Source organism: Bison bison, unplaced genomic scaffold (genome assembly GCF_000754665.1).
Source record: "Bison bison bison isolate TAMUID 2011002044 unplaced genomic scaffold, Bison_UMD1.0 scf7180017864309, whole genome shotgun sequence".
NCBI classification, from domain to species: Eukaryota; Metazoa; Chordata; class Mammalia; order Artiodactyla; family Bovidae; genus Bison; species Bison bison.
Genome location: NW_011494881.1, coordinates 5568318 through 5584730, shown reverse-complemented (window position 1 = coordinate 5584730; position 16413 = coordinate 5568318). Strand labels below are relative to the sequence as shown.

The 16413-nt window shown below is 52.1% G+C and overlaps 1 protein-coding gene across 1 annotated transcript in view; it reads right to left on the bottom strand.

The window, feature by feature from the left end:
• CDH23 (cadherin-related 23) overlaps positions 1-14970 on the bottom strand; it is a 409549-nt gene extending 394579 nt beyond the window's left edge. The window contains exons 1-2 of the mRNA XM_010852241.1: positions 14940-14970; positions 4441-4512 (exon numbers count right to left, since the gene is read on the bottom strand). Coding sequence (XP_010850543.1) covers positions 4441-4507 — 67 coding nt within the window. The 5' untranslated portion in view covers positions 4508-4512; positions 14940-14970. The remainder of the gene's footprint in view (positions 1-4440; positions 4513-14939) is intronic.
• Between the last annotated feature and the right edge of the window lie 1443 nt (positions 14971-16413).

Here is a 16413-nt window from a genome sequence, read left to right as displayed (position 1 = left end):
TTCTCCCCTCCTGGCCTGGACTGCTGGCCCTTCTGCCTTCTCTTGCCAAATTCCTAGTCATTCTTGAAGTTTTTGTCTTAGATGTCTCTTCTTCTAAGAAGCCCTCCCTGACCACTGCATTTCATCCACACCCTTATACCCTCTCGTATGAGGAATCTGGGGCTCCTCACATACACAACAGCCTCAGAAACAGGCCAGTGGTCAAGAGCTGCACTTTTGTTTGGAACTTCCCCGCACCTCTTTCTAGTCATGCGACCTTCCCGAACCTCAGTTTACTCAGGTGTAAAACAGCGATAACAACAAGACTTAACTTCTTTGCTGTGCTGGGGATTAAATGAGATTACATACATAAAGCGCTTAGCACCATGCTCTCGAACACAGCAAGCACTCGATAAGTGGTAGCTATAATTAACACCAAGATGGTTAGACATCATCGCTGACTCAATGGACATGAATTTGAGCAAACTCTGGGAGACAGTAGAGGACACAAGAGCCTGGCATGCATGTTCACGGGGTCGCAAAGAGTCAGACACGACTCGGCGACTGAACAGCAACAAAAATTAATGGCAGTGCTTCCCATGCAGCCAGAGGGGGATGGATCCCTGCTGGGGGCCTCGAGCTCCCTGACGGAAAGCGGCTGAGCCAGGGGAGAAGGCTCAGGGTGCCCAGAGAATCGAGGGTGGGCTCAGGCTGGTGGGAGAGGGAAATCAGCCGGGAAAAACATCACCCGCAGCAGCATCATTCTTTTTCAAGTATTGTTTCACACAACCTGCCAATAATCAGCCACTGAGAGTCCTGCACGGGCAGCTGGGCAGAGCCTGGGGGACGTGTGTCGCCTGCCATACACCGAGCACGACTGAGCTCTGGGAACAGGCTGCTACCCCAGGAAGCCCAGTGGCCTTGGGCTGCCAGTGGGGGCTGGAAGGGTCCTGGGAGAAGTGCGAAAGGGGAGGGCCCACAGGTCACTTGTTCACTTAAAGACACTTTTAAAGCACGGAGGCTGTGTCCTCCCGCCTCAGGAGCCTCAAGGCCTCTGGCCAAGTGGGAATGTGAGTGAGTGCGGCAAGGGGAGGGGACCGTGGTGACTTCTGAGAGGAAGGGGAGTCCAGTTGCCTGCAACCATGATGCACCCCTCTGTCTCTGCCCCACACAGCTCATTCCCTGCTCTGGCATCTACTGTTCACTCAGCCCTGGACGCCTTCTCCGCACATTCCGGGCCCACTCGCACTGATCCTTCCCTACAAAGTAGATGTGAGTCCACCAGCTTTAAATGTTTCAAACACACAAACAAGATTCAAGCTTTAAACCATCACAGGCCTGAGGGGAGAAGGGAGAAGGCGAATTTGGGCTGCAGGTCCTGGACGACAGGCCTTCCCCACAAAGGCGAGGAAGGGAAAGATTTGAGAAGGAAGCAAAGCTGGGAAGGTGGAAGAGTGGAGCGGTCAAGACACTCAGTGTGGGAAGGATCAGGTGTCCAGCAGGCCAGGAAGCACAACCTCACTCAGAGCTGTGGGATGGGACAGGGAATTCTTACAGCTTGAAGAACACCGAGAGTGGCAGAGCCTGGACTGGGACCAGGAAGGCCCGACTTCAGCCCAAGTCCGCCTCCCCAGGCCTCTGAAGGTACCAAGCTTCTCACTGAGGTCCACACGGGGTACAGCCCTATGTCCCACCCCCAAACTCAAGACTAGAAGGTGCGCAGGACAAGGAGCACGGAGCAGCAACCGGGAGTGAGGCCTGGTAAGCCCTGCCACTTGCTGCTGCGTGACCTGGGCAAATCGCTCTACCTCTCTGGCCACCATTGCCCAGCCTCAAGATAAGGACAAAAAGCCCTCACTGCCCTCCCACCCTACAACTCCCTGTCAAGGTATCCCGTGCACCCCATCACTGTTACGGTGACTGCAGGGTGGCCCAGGGGAGCGCAGCAGTAAGGGGCCTGACATGGCGAAGTCTGGGGGCTCCACCATCACATCCCTCACACCCGGTGCCTGTGGGATCCGGCAGGAGGCTCACTGCCCAGGCTAGACAAGGGTCAGGGCAGGTCTCCTCAGGCCTTCACCTCCTGCCTTCCCAATAAGCCCACAGGCCCACAGTGAGAAATGCCAGGGAGCACAAGGATGCAGGAGGGATGCTGGGAGGGGGTGTAGAAATCTTCGGCAGAGAGGACAGGCTGACAAAGAGATATGACATCGAGGGGGAGTCTGTCCCTAGGCCTGACCTATCACTGACTGCCAGGAACGGGAGGAGAGATCAGCTGGGGCTACATGGCCCCATGGTGCCAGAGGAACCACACTGGCTGCCCCCCACAGGGCCCAGGAAAGGGGACTGTGCCAGCAATGACATAGACACATAAATACATACATACACACACATGCAAAGCAGGCTAGCTCACAGCCAGGCTAGAGAATGGCTGGGTGGCCTAGGGAAAGGCCTCAACTCCTCTGTTTTCCACACCCCATTTTTCTCCTCTTAGAGAGAGATGCAGATAATAATAAAAGAGCTAACACTTAAGGATGAGATGGTTGGATGGCATCACCGACTCGATGGACATGAGTTTGAGTAAGCTCTGGGAATTGGTGATGGACAAAGAAGCCTGGTACGCTGTAGTCCACGGGGTCGCAAAGAGTTGGACGTGACTGAGCAACTGAACTGAACACTTATTTTAGCACTTAGTATGTGCTAGGCACTATTCTAAGTGCTTGATATACATATTAACTCATCTAGTCATTCTGACAATGTAAGAAGCAGAGTCCTATTGTGCTTCCTAGTTTAGAGAGAAGGAAGCTGAAACATGGAGAAGCTAAGAAACCTGCCCAGGAGAACCCCTTGGAGAAGCGGGGCTGGAATGCAGCAGTCCGACTGCTCGCTGCTGCCTTGCGCGCGCTCAGGATCCATCTCCAACTTAGAGAGCCCAAGGGGAGACTGCCACCTCTTCCAGGAAGGCGGCCGAGCTCTTAGCACTTGCTTTACTTTTACATGTATATTTCTTTTTAATGGGGTGGGGAGGGCATGAATGTCAAGATCACAGAGTCCCTGAGGAGGCTGAGGACATCGTCCAGCAAAGCCAGAGGGTCAGAGCTGGTCTCTTGGGCCCCTCACTGAGGTCTCTGTGAATGGGGCAGAGAGGGGCAGGGGCCTGGATTTTTTGACCAAAGCCCCAGGGGAGGACAGAGATCTGGATGGAGACCCAGTTGGGCCCTGCTCTGTACGACCCTGGGCCAGCTGCTTCTGCAGGCACCAGTTTTCCCCTTTGTGAAGTGGGCCAGGAGTGGAGAGAGGGTCTGAGACCACTTCCAGATCTGCCCCAAGAGTCTCTGAGGCTGTGTTGTCATCCTGGGCTGCCTTGGGGGGAGTGAGCTCCCCACTGCAGGGGCATTCCAGCAGAGAGCACTCCCAGCCTGGAAGCCAGGACCAGCAACTTTCATGGGACTCTTGGGCAGCAGGACGCCAGCAGCAACCCACCAAGCATGAAGCTCTGGCCTCCTCCAGAGGCTCCCGGCTCCCTGGAGTGGGAGAAGGAGCCGGCCCCCCTCAGGAATGTGCTTGCCTGTGTCGCCTGGCACGCCGTTCCCATAGCTCTTCCCTGAGGGCGCCCTGGCCCTGGGGGACACCCAGCCAGCTGTGCCTGCTGGCCTTCCTTCCTGCAGACCAGAGCTGCTTTTCTCTCGCTGTCCAGGAGAAGGCAAATGCCCAGGCCTTCCCTGGCCTCCTCCGTGGGCACTAGAGCTGGCACTGACCTGGCTGCTGCAGGGCCAGGGGAAGGAGGGCTGGTCCTCCCTGCAGGGAGGAGAGACTCCTGGCAGCCACACCCTTGCTCAGGTTGTTCCCTCCTCCAGGATGCCCCCCGTCCCTCCCTCTTAAACAACTTCTCAGTCTTCAGGACCCAGATGAAACATCTCCCTTCTGTCGGGCTCTCCTGTGCCCACAGGCTCAATGGAGCTTTTCTTCTGATGGGCTTCTCTGGAGCTCTATGTAGCCTTTATTACCACTTTATTCTGCTCATAGCAGTTCCACCCGTGTCTTTCTCCCCGATGAGACTTGACTCCCGAGAATGTCATTTCTTCCATACCCCCACAGTTGGACAAACAGGAGATCCACAGTAGGTGCTCAGAAGACAACCATGGAACTGAAGAGAGCCAGGGCCTGTCCCCGCATCCCAGAAGAAGGACAGTTCATCGTCACAGATGCCTCCCTTAGAGCACAAGTATTTCTCAAGGCTCCTCCCCTTCTCTCCTGGGTCCCAGGCCCTGGAGATGGCTGGTATTTTCAGCCCTGTGAATCCTACAGAAGCAACTGAGGCCCAGAGAGGGATGTGCGTGCCCAGTCTCACACACAGCAAGGCTGGTCTCTGGAGTCCCAGAGCACAAACCCCAACCACATGTCGTCTAGTCCAGCCACCCATACCTGCTGTGGGGGGAGAAGGCAGAGGGTTGGACTTACCCCAGCATCCAGAGATCAGCACAGAAAGCCAGACCACGAGGCAGCTGGAGGCTACGTGGCACCTCATGGCTCCTGAGGACAAAAGGGGGAGAGGGTTAGGAGCTGCCTGTTGGAGCTGCCCTGCTCTTCAAGCGCCTCCAGCACTGCCCACCCCCGCTGCTCCCAGGAGAATTGGGTCTGAGACAGGAGGAGAGGGAATTGAGGCAAATGGGGGTCGGGGGCGGGGAGAGGACATGGGGAAGAAGAGAGGGTCTGCAGCCTGTGGTTTTGTCATCGTCAATGCTGGGTATAGCACAGCGGCCTGAGAGTGACGGAGATGAGGGCAGGGGCAACAGCCTCCTCTTTGCCCTCATGGGGGCGGGTTGCATGGCTGTGGGCAGAACTCGGGGGCTCAGGGACAGGTCTGTGACATACACTAGGCTCCATGGGTGGAGGAAAGGGCTGCTGCCCGCCACTCTAGGATAGCATCCCTCAAGAGTGATGGAACCTGGTAAGGGAGGGACAGACTTAGGACCCAGGTGCTGAGCGGGAAGGCGGGTATCTCAGTGTGCTTGGCAGACCCGCCGCTCCGACCACCCCCCCAGCCAAAGTGGCCAACAAACACGTCCTTTCCTGTTTTTATATCTGTATATCATCTCATAACCTTGGCTATGAAGGAAGCACCAGGCCACAGTGTCCAAAGAGGCACAGAGAAGGGAGGTAACTTGCCCCCAGCAAGTTTGTGGGAAGTTGGATCTGGATTTTTCTGTCTAGCTAAGCTCTAGAGAGATTTGGGATCCATCAGCCAGAAGCTCAGCAAGGCGGGCTCCCATCTCTAAGCCTTCAGATGTGGGGCTTCACCCCACCCTTCAAGCCCAGCCCCATGACAGCAGGGCCATGGTTCTCTGGTTCCTTCTTTTGCCTGCAGGCCTCCTTGGAGCCCAGCAGTGACACCAAGAGAGGCCTGCACTCCTCAGCTGGGAGTCCCTGCCTCCCACTGAACAGTCTGTTAGTGCAGTCTCACCTCCGTGTCTCAAGTCAAGCCCATTCACTTCCCCATCGCCACGGTCTAGCCAAGGGTCCACACACCCTCCTTCAGGCAGCACTTACTACGCCCCTCGCCTGGGAGGCATTACACTTCCCAGTTCGTAAGGGTCTGGAGGCTGAGAGCTGTTAACAATTTGCTCAGAGACCCTCAACCAGTGAGTGGTGAGGTCAGCATCTGGACCCAAGGTGATATGTCCCCTCCCTCATCAATACATGATCAGGAAAGCCCTGGGGAGGCTGGGGGAGCTGAAGAAAAGGGTTTTGTGGAGAGACTTCTACATCTCTGCAAGATCTGGGCTGGGGGCTTCAGAAAGGGCCCAGAGTACAGTCCCTTGGTTCCGGACGTGGAGTCAGCTCCCTCTCCCAGCCTCTTGCTGAGTGCAGGATGGAGCCTGCCCCACACCACACACAGTGGCCCATGGTACCCTGTGTTTCCCTGGAATACTGTACTTAAGATGTTCTAATTATCAGGTATGAAACAGAAATGTGGGAAAGAAAAGATTCTAAGATGTTTTCACATCATAAAAGACAAATGCCCCCATCATAGCCCTATATTGCCACCCCTTTGTGTTTTCAAGGGTCAAGAGCCTATCCCAGGGGCCAGGCAGGGCACAGAAATGAGGAGACCCAGTGGTGGGGAAGACGGCCATTCAGAGGCCACGAGCTCTGTACAAAAGCAACCGCTGCTGATGCGTTTCAGCCAAGAGGGAATGTGGGCCCAGTGTGCCCGAGCTTCTGAGTTTTCTCAATGAAAAGCTGGAAATTTGGCTTTTACTATGAATTCAATTTTTACATGTTGGCAAATAATTCCATATTATGAGCCAAACATGACCCATCTGATGGCCAGAGCAGGCAGCTTGGGCCTGGTATGCATCCTGCAAGGCCTTTCTCCCAACCCAGGCAGATCCATTCGTACTACAGACATACGCCAGTGATGTGGCTGCTGTTTCTCTTTAGGATGACAGAGACACCCTCTACACAAAAGAAATTCACTTTTCTCGTGTCACGATAATTCACACATAACTCTCCAGGTCGACACTGCCATACCCACCTCCTCCATTTTCAGAGCCGGGTAAGAGCTCATGGTCTGGATGTTTTGTCATGGAGACAAACAGCCCTATCGTTGGGCATCTGGGTATTTCCAGGTTCCTGCCACACAGGCAACATCACAGTGGACATCTCTCCACACGTAACTGGGTTGGGACTTTGCTCTTAATCTTGGTTCTCCAACAGTAGCATTAATGGGCCAATTAAATACAACACAGGGCACGTATGTAAACTTCTCTTAGACATTGTCATATTACCTTCTGAAAGGCTGTGGCAATTCCCACTCTCTCCAGCAGTGTAGGAGAGGGCCTCTGTGCCCACCTGGAAGTCATCCCTCTTTTAAATGGCTGCCAATCGGATGCATGAAAAATGGTATGGCCTTGTTGCTTTAATTTGCATTTCCCTAACTGCCAACAAGGTTGAACACGATGCCTTTTTCTAAATGTTCAAACCACTTTCCATCTGTTATCTTGTGTTAGCCTATCATATCCTGAGAAGAAGCTAGCCAGCACTGCTAGCATTATCCCTGATTTACAAGTGGAGAAACCGAGGCACAGAGCAATTAAGTGACAATCTGACATCTCACAGTGAGTGAGTGTCTTTTAAAAACAGATCTCCAGCTCTCTGCCTTTGGAAACCAGCTGTTATGAGAATTAAACAACATCTGCTAAGAAGATCATCCACAAATAGCTGGGAGTGCACACGTTCTGCTGGGTGTTGCAGGAAGTTCACAGTGGAAGGAAGGAAGGAAGAAAATGAATGAACACTTACTGGGATTTTCACAGGTATGACTTTATTCAGTCCTCCCAAATGTCTCTAAAATGTAGATATTATAGTCCCCATTTTACAGATGAGGAAATTAAGGCTCAGAGAGGTTACCTAGGATTGGACCTGAGTCTCACACTATTTTCATCACACTTTGCTGGAATTCCCAGGTGGTAATGGTAAAGAACCCACCTGCCAATGCAGGAGAAATAAGAGACACAGGTTCAATCCCTGGGTTGGGAAGTTCCCCTGCAGGAGGGCATGGCAACCCACTCCAGTATTCTTACATAGAGAATCCCCATGGACAAAGGAGCCTGGCGGGCTACAGTCCATAGGGTCACAAAGAGTCAGATATGACTAAAGCGACTTAGCGTGCACACACACACACATGCACACACTCACACAGACATGCTGCCCACCCCCACCCCGTCCACTCTGTTTCCTAATCTATAAAAGAGGAAGCCGTGGCCCCTCCCTCAAGGAGGACAATACACACAATACAACAGACACAGGATGAATGTGACACAAAGAGGTGAGTGCGTGCGCACAGCACACAGGCGTGTGTAACGCAACTCCCTTTCCGCATGCTGGCTTAGGCTCTGGCGCTGCTGGGCAGGCACCCTGCCCCATCCTCTCTCCTTAAACATCTGTCTCCCCTTCAGAGGCACTCACACTGCCTCAGTGTCCCCCTTCTGTCGGTCAATGGCAACCAGATAATGTTCTCACTCGGCAGGATTGGCAGAGGCCACCTCGCGAGTATCCAAACACCGGGACAACCTGAGCTGCATCCTGACTCTCCCTCCTCACCTCGGGGCCAGGTGGCACGAACACTATGTCGGGGAGCACAGGCTTCAAAGGGTAAAGCAGAGTAGCCAGGACAACGTGGGTCCATCCCGCCACTGGGTTTTCCCAGAGATCCCAGGTCTTACTCTTCCTTTGGTTCCTTTGGCCACGAGGAGGAAAGCAGAGAACAGAGGTTCGTGGCTGTGAGAAGCAGCACCTGGGCCCCCACCTCCAGGTCAGGTGTCACAATGGATGCTGCCTTTGCCTGCCAGCATTTCCTCAGTGCTGAGGCTGCAGTGAGTGGCATGGGTCCCCTGGGAGAGCCTGACCTCGTTCCACCCTATGCAACAGCTGTTCCCCAGCCTCCTGGCCCTCTGCCCTACCCTCCAGCAGAGCTACATGGCCTCCTCCACCCTGGGAGGCTGTGCCACCCTGAGCTCCCAGCAACCCTCACGTGTCCCTGCTGGACCAGGAAACCCAGACACACACCCTTCTGTGCTGGGCTTCTTGTCTTGCCTGGGATAGGTGCCAGAGACCTGCCCCAGAGGTAAGAGCAGGGTTAGAGCTGTCTGCCCTAAAATCCACTCTGGCAGGAAGCTTTCCAAAATCTCTGAAACATACCCACTGCCAAGAAGATCCAAAGCCCTCAGGCTGCCGATTTCCAGCATCTTTTTTCATGCCAAGCCCAGTACCAGGCACTGTGGGAGGATTAAGGAGCCATGAGATGGGCTGCAAATGTGGGTGAGGTACCAAATAAGCAATAGCGCCTGTCGCTGTCCGAGGCCATGTGAACAGAGAGCTCTCGAGCCTTCCCAAAGAGCTGAGACGTGAGCTGCACAGAGTTCAGGAGGCAGAATGTCAGCATCTACTGAGTGCCTATAATGTGCCAGCCACTGTGGCGTACAGTGTGTTCTGCATTCTGGGGCTCAGAGAGGTAAAGCTTGAGGTCACACAGCTAGTATGTGGTCAAGCCCAAGGTCTCCTAGCCTCAGCCCCAACCCTTGCTGAGCTCAGACATGTGTCCCAGGGCAGGCCCAGGGTGAGGGCCTGGTGGGAAGGCCTTGGGCAGGATCCTGCATGTACTCAGAGGCCAGGAAGTCAAGCCATGGTCCACAGCCACAGTTTACAGGAGCCAGCAGCAAGGCCAAGTGCATGTGCCAGGAAGAGGAGGCACAGCTAGGGCTGGTGAGCAGGATCCTGTTTCCTCTGTCCTTCTGTGTTGTTGGTATCTGACAGACATTGCTCTGGAACCCGTACCAAGAAGAGAATGCATGAACCACCAGGGTTGACCAAGTCCCCTCCCCTGCACCCTCATCCCTGAGAAGTTAACACCTTTGTCCCTGGAGGGAGTGGACAAAAAACTGTCCCAGATTCAAGGCAGCACCCCTGCCCACCCTGGCCTTCATCTTGTCCTGACTTCAGCCCACAAAGTCCTGCTACTCATAGAGGCCTGGGCTGAGGGCCAGCAAGGGAGGGTCTGGCAGGTGGCACAGTTACAACATCCAGGGAACTGCCCCACAGAGGAATGAACCCCCAAAATCAAATCAAAGCCTCATGTACACCTGAGAGAGCTTGTGAGCTGCAGGGAAAAGCTTCCAAGCCAAGAGTGGCCACAAGGCAATGTCTACCCCAACATTACCTGCTGTGGACCAGGCATGAGCATGGTGCAAAACACTGCCATACAAACTGAAGACCTGGCCAAGAGGGAGCTGGCATCCTCCCTGGGAGACCAGCACAAACAGCATCGGTGAGCAAGTTCTACAGCGTGCTGGGGCTGATACACGCCAAGGAAAGAGGAAAGCAGGGGGGCGAGAGGTCTGAGTACCACTGAAGATAATGTATGAACACATGCTTGAAGAAACAGGAGAGCAAGCCACGCTACCTGGGTAAAATGCCTTCTGGGCAGACACAACAACCTGTGCAAAGGCCCCGAGGCAAGATGCGCTAGCACCCCTGAGGATCAGTGGGGAGGCCAGTATAGCTAGCGGGGTGTACTGTGGGGAAAATCACAAGAGATGAGGGCAGGGGGCGATGGGCCCACCGTGGGCACCTTGTACACCAGGGACATAAGTCAACTGGGAGTCGTGGTCTTCAGACAGCCAAGAGGGATAAGAACGACTCAGGGGTTAAAGAGCACACTGGCTGTGGAGCTGAGGACTCACTATGAGGGGTAAGGGCAGATACAGGCAGACAGGTGTAGAGGCTATCACAGTGACACAGGCTGCAGGGGACAGGGGCTCCGACAGGGACTCAGGCAGGGTGTCTGAGATCTGGCAGATGGGGACATTTTCAAAGTAGAACTCAGGGGGTTTCCTGCTGGAGTGGATAGAGCTGTGCCAGAAAGAGCTGAGCCAAGGGTTCTGGCCCAGGGCAGGGGAAAGCTGCTGCTGGGACCGACCAGGGAGCAAGATTTGAAGCTCAGGCTGGGACGCAGTGAGTCTGGAATGGCCAGTGACCACAAGGCAGCAATGCGAGACAGGCAGGAGGACACCCTCAACTGGAGCTCAGGCCCCAGGCGGGGCTACAGATGCAGACGTGGGTGTCACCAGCACTTGAAGCCACCAGAGGGACAAGATCTCTGTGCCCCATACCTTTGAGCTGAGGCAGCTCGGCTGAGATCAAAGGAATACTTGGAATCTGTGTGCAGAGCCTAAAGACGCGTCTGCCCTCGTGGCCCAACAAGTCCAGAACTTTAGCTGAGGAAACCATCATGGCTGAGCACAGACACTCAGCCACAGAATGTCCATGGCTGTGTTATTTATGACAGTGGCACAGCCCAGACACCCTCGGGGACTGGTTCAGTGGTGGGATGTCCACAGAAAGCACACAGGATTCTGTATGGCTTCGAACATGTGTGCACGTGTGTCTGTGTTGGATGCATATACAGGACAGTCATGTGAAACAGTGGTTTTAGCTGACTTGTAAGATTATGACTGATTTTATATTCTTCCATTTACAATTTTCATTTTCCTCATTTTCGATAATACATACTCAATGTTTTGACAATCAGAGCCCTAACTTGTGTCCACCCTACCAAAACACTCTGATTAGGAAGCTTCTTCCTATGCTCCGCTGAGCCCTGCCCCAACCCCTCCACCCCAGGCCCGCAGTCCTCTGAATGCCAGGGGAGACCCTTAGAGCTGGGTGGGTCCTCTATGGTCTTCAGGTTAACCACACCCCTCAGCAGCTGCTCAGACCCTTCTAGGGACGGGAGTTCCCTCCCTCCAGGGCAGAAGGTCCCAGCTCAGATGCCCTGCCTCTCGGCCTTCAGCCCCATGCTGCACTGCGGAGAGGAGGCCTAAGGAGGCCCATCATCAAGAGGACTCCGCCTGCTCCGCCCATGGAGACCCAAAAGCAGAAGAGTGGGCTAAAGCTGAGGTTTTGGAGACCAGGCCCAGGTCTGAAGCTTGGGCCTATTCTGAGGGCTCTTCTTTCCCAGAGTAGGGGGCTGGGGTGGAGCAGGAGGACACTAAAAATTTAAAAGTAAAACGAGTGCCCTAATGTATTTCATTCACTCTCACACACATGCAAACTCTGTGAACTGCTGCAGGGGATGTCCCATCACCCAGTGGGGCCCCTGGCCCAACCCTGGAGGGTCCCTCCTTCCCATCCCCCCTTCCCCCGGGTGGGAGGATTCCAGATTACTCCCAACCTGCAGGGGTTTCACCAAAAGCCTCTGAACCAAACCTGAGATGAAGCCCAGGCAGCCTGGCTTCTTGGACAGACTGGAAAGCCTGCCTCTGCTTGGTGTGGAGCAAAGTCCTCTCCCCTCTTCCCAGAAACCCGCCCACTCTCGGCTCAGCTCCTGGGTGGGAGCTTCCTGTCCCCTTCTCCCACCGCTCCCCACAGCAGCCCAGTCAGGAGACACAGGGGCAGAGCATGCGCTCAGTGCACGGAGAGGCACTTTCCGTCCCCGCAAGCAAGGGGACAAGAAGGAGCCGAGCAGAGGGAGGGAAAGGGCAGGAGGGGACATCTGAGCAGCATTTCAGCTTCTCAGGAAGGAGAGATTTTCACTGCAGGGTGCCACGATGTCGTTTGAACTGTTATGAATTCCCATAAAATCAGACGCACTCAACTTTGAATAGAAATACAGAAATACACTGCAGAAATCAAAGACAATTTGGGGATTATTCACCACCACTACACACAGAGATGTTTGTGCATGCGAGGAGGCACCTGCAGACACACCATTAGGGCCACTGATGGAAAAGCCATGGTCGGTCACAGACCGCCATGCTTCAGAGTCCACACCATCCAGGCCAGGCCGCTGGCTGGGGAGGCTGCTGGGATGGGAGGACACTTACGGGGACCCCAGAAAGAGGGAAAAGCCCACCTGGTGGCCATTCTGTTGTGTCCTCCCCAGAGTTCCCACTGCGTGAACCAGGGTCCAGGATAGGGGGAGGCAGGTGAGCCAGGCAGGTCTGGGAGGGGCATAGCCTGAGACCCCCATGGTGGCATGGCAGGCGGCCCAGCATCCTCCATGGGAGGCCTGGTATCCCGAGTACCCTCAACCTATACTTCAGAAAAAAATCATCCAGCAGGAACTATATTTTATTCTGTCCTTTTTGGAAGTTACACACGGGCATGGGACACAAGTGCACAGGAGGGTGCTGAGCAGGAAGGGAGTCTCCCCTCCACTCAAGCCCACACCTTTCCAGAGGCAACCAACAATTCCTGAAGTACCGCAGGTACACGTAAGGACATAGCACATGGGTCTCTCCTCTTAAAAAAAAATCTAAGGGCTATTCATGCTATCCATTCCTAGCTGCTTCACATGAAACGTATCCTGAAGGCTGTTCTAGCGCAGTACACACAGAACTGCCTTGCTATTTTTAGCAGCTGCAGAGGGTTCTATATGAAGGGACCATAATTAACCCCTGCTGACGGACATGCTGGGCATAACAAATACTCTTTTCTAACAACTTTAGAGACGACTCTGCACGACTCTGGTGGGCATCACCAGATGGTCAATAACGAAATCAGATTATGTTCTTTGGAGCCAAAGATGGAGAAACTCTATACAGTCAGCAAAAACAAGACTGTGACCATGAGCTCCTTATTGAAAAATTCAGGCTTAAATTGAACAAAGTAGGGGAAACCACTAGGTCATTCAGGTATGACCTAAATCAAATCACTTATGATTATAGAGTGGAGGTGATGAACAGATTCAAGGGATTAGATCTTGCAGACAGAGTGCCTAAAGAACTATGGATGGAGGTTCATAACACTGTACAGGAGGCAGTGACCAAAACCATCCCAAAGAAAAAGAAATGCAAGAAGGCAAAGAGGTTGTCTGAGGAGGCTTTACAATAGCTGAGGAAAGAAAAGAAGCAGAAGGCAAGAGAGAAGGGGAAAGATATACCCAAATGGAGAAGGCCTTCTTAAATGAACAATGCAAAGAAATAGAGGAAAACAATAGAATGGGAAAGACTACAGAGATCTCTTCAAGAAAATTGGAGATATCAAGGGAACATTTCATGCAAGGATGGTCATGATAAAGGAAAGAAGTAAATGGTAAGGATCTAACAGAAGCAGAAGAGATTAAGAAGAGGTGGCAAGAACACACAGACCTATACAAAAAATCTCTTAATGACCCAGATAACCACAATGGTGTGGTCACTCACCTAGAGCCAGACATCCTGGAGTCTGAAGTGGGCCATTACTTAAGGAAGCATTACTATGAACAAAGTTACTAGAGGTGATGGAATTCCAACTGAGCTATTTCCTAAAAGAAGATGCTGTGAAAGTGCTGTACTCAATATGTCAACAAATTTGGAAAACTTGGCAGTAGCCACGGGACTGGAAAAGGTCAGTTTTCATCCCAATCCCAAAGAAAGGGCAAGGCCAAAGAATATTCAAACTACCATACAATTGTGCTCATTTCACATGCTAGCAAGGTTATGCTCAAAATCAAAAGGTTATTCCAGCGCAGCTTCAGCATTACGTGAATCAAGAACTTTCAGATATACAAGTTGGGTTTAGAAAAGGCAGAAGAACTAGAGATCAAATTGGCAACATTTGTTGGATCATGGAGAAAACAAGGAAGTTCCAGAAAAACATCTACTTCTGCTTCATTAACTATGCTAAAGCCTTTAACTGTGTGGATCACAACAAACTGGAAAATTCTTAAAGAGACAGGAGTATCAAACCACCTTACCTGTCTCCTAAGAAACCTGTATGTGTTCAAGAAGCAGAAGTTAGGACTAGACATGGGACAGCTGACTGGTTCAGATATAGGAGTACAAACACTGGTTCAAAGGAGTACAAGGCTGTATACTGTCACCCTGCTTATTTAACTTATATTCAGAGTACATCATGTGAAATTCTGGGCTGAATGAATCACAGGCTGGAATCAAGATTGCTGGGAGAAACAGTCACAACCTCAGATATGCAGATGATACCACTCTAATGGCAGAAAGTGAAAAGGAACTAAAAAGCTTCCTGAGGGTCAAAGAGGAGAGTGAAAAAGCTGGCTTGAAACTCAACATTCAAATAACTAAGAAAAAAAAAAAAAACACCAAGATCCAGTCCCATCACTTCATGGCAAACAGAAGGGGAAAAAGTGAAAACAGTGGCAGATTTTATTTTCTTAGGCTCCAAAATCACTGCAGAGGATGACTGCAGCCATGAAATTAAAAGACACTTGCTCCTTGGAAGAAAAGCTATGACCAACCTGCTGCTACTACTGCTGCTAAGTCGCTTCAGTCGTGTGCGACCCCATAGACTGCAGCCCACCAGGCTCCCCCGTCCCTGGGATTCTCCAGGCAAGAACACTGGAGTGGGTTGCCATTCCGTTCTCCAATGCATGAAAGTGAAAAGTCAAAGCGAAGTCGCTCAGTCGTGCCCGACTCTTAGCGACCCCATGGACTGCAGCTTACCAGGCTCCTCCGTCCATGGGATTTTCCAGGCAAGAGTACTGGAGTGGGGTGTCACTGCCTTCTCCGATGACCAACCTAGACAGCATATTAAAAAGAAGAGACATCACTTTGCCAACAAAGGTCCATATAGTCAAAGCTATGGTTTTCCCAGGAATCATGTATGGATATGAGAGTTGGACCATAAAGAAGACTGAGTGCTGAAGAACTGATGCTTTCGAATTGCGGTGCTGGAAAAGACTCTTGAGAGTCCCTTGGAAAGCAAGAAAATCAGACCAGTCAATCCTAAAGGAAATCAATCCTGAATATTCACTGAAAGGACTGATGCTGAAGCTCCTATACTTCGGCCACCTGATGCAAAGAGCTGACTCTGGAAAAGACCTCCATGCTGGGAAAGACTGAAGATAGAAGGAGAAGCGGCAGCAGAGGAAGAGATAGTTAGACCGCATCACTGACTCAATGGACATGCATCTGAGCAAACTCCAGGAGAGAGTGGAGGACAGAGGAGCCTGGAGTGTTGCAATCCATAAAATCACAAAGAGCTGGACACAACTTAGAGACTGAACAACAATGGCGATGTACATTTAGTTTGTTTTAAACCTTTGCATTAATGAATGAAACCACAATGAATATCCTTATTTCCATGTCTACATACATATGTGAAGTAAGAGATTTTCATATTTTTATAGGTGTTGACAAACTGTTCTCCAAAAAGGGTGCACTAAATCGCACTCCCTCCAACAATTAAGAAAGGGCGTTTCCCCATACCGTCACCAGCACCAGGGACTCATTCTTTTTTTATTTCAGAAAAGGCAGCTGAGAGTCATGATCCTCAGATCCCCAGTCCCACTAGGGCTGGGAGGAAGAACAGAGTTGATCAAAGTCAGCTTTCTCCTAGCTCCCAACTCACCATCAGAGAACAGGCAACAGACACTGGCCCAGCTCTGGCATGTTGCTAAAATCTGCACCCTCTACCCCAAGGGGCACTGCCAGTCACCACACCCTGTGCTCTCCCTCTGTGCCTGGGTCAGGCTGTTTTCTCCATCCAGAGCACCACCTAGCCGCACCCAGCATAACCAGCCTCTCTTCAATGTCCAGCTCTAATGCCGTATCTTCCAGGAAGGCTTCCCAGACCTCTGCTGGAAGTGAGATCCTCAGCTCCCCTCATCCTTCATACGTTTTTGGAGACAGCTATCCCAGCCGCCAGGGTTAGTTAGACTTTCACACATCCTCCTTCTGCAAGAAGACCCTCAGTTCCTTGCAAGCACAGTCTACCACATACAGCCATCTGCCAACTTAACATCTCCTCTTGGTGTGTCTCTAACATTTAACTCATCCGACAGTAAGCCGATTTCTTTTCCAAAGGTTCCCCTCCTTGTCTTTCCTATCTCAGTAAATCCACTTCCATTGATACATTCTTTTAATTTTTTGATTAATTCAGTTAACCGATATCTTTCATGCATCCAGTAAGCAGCAC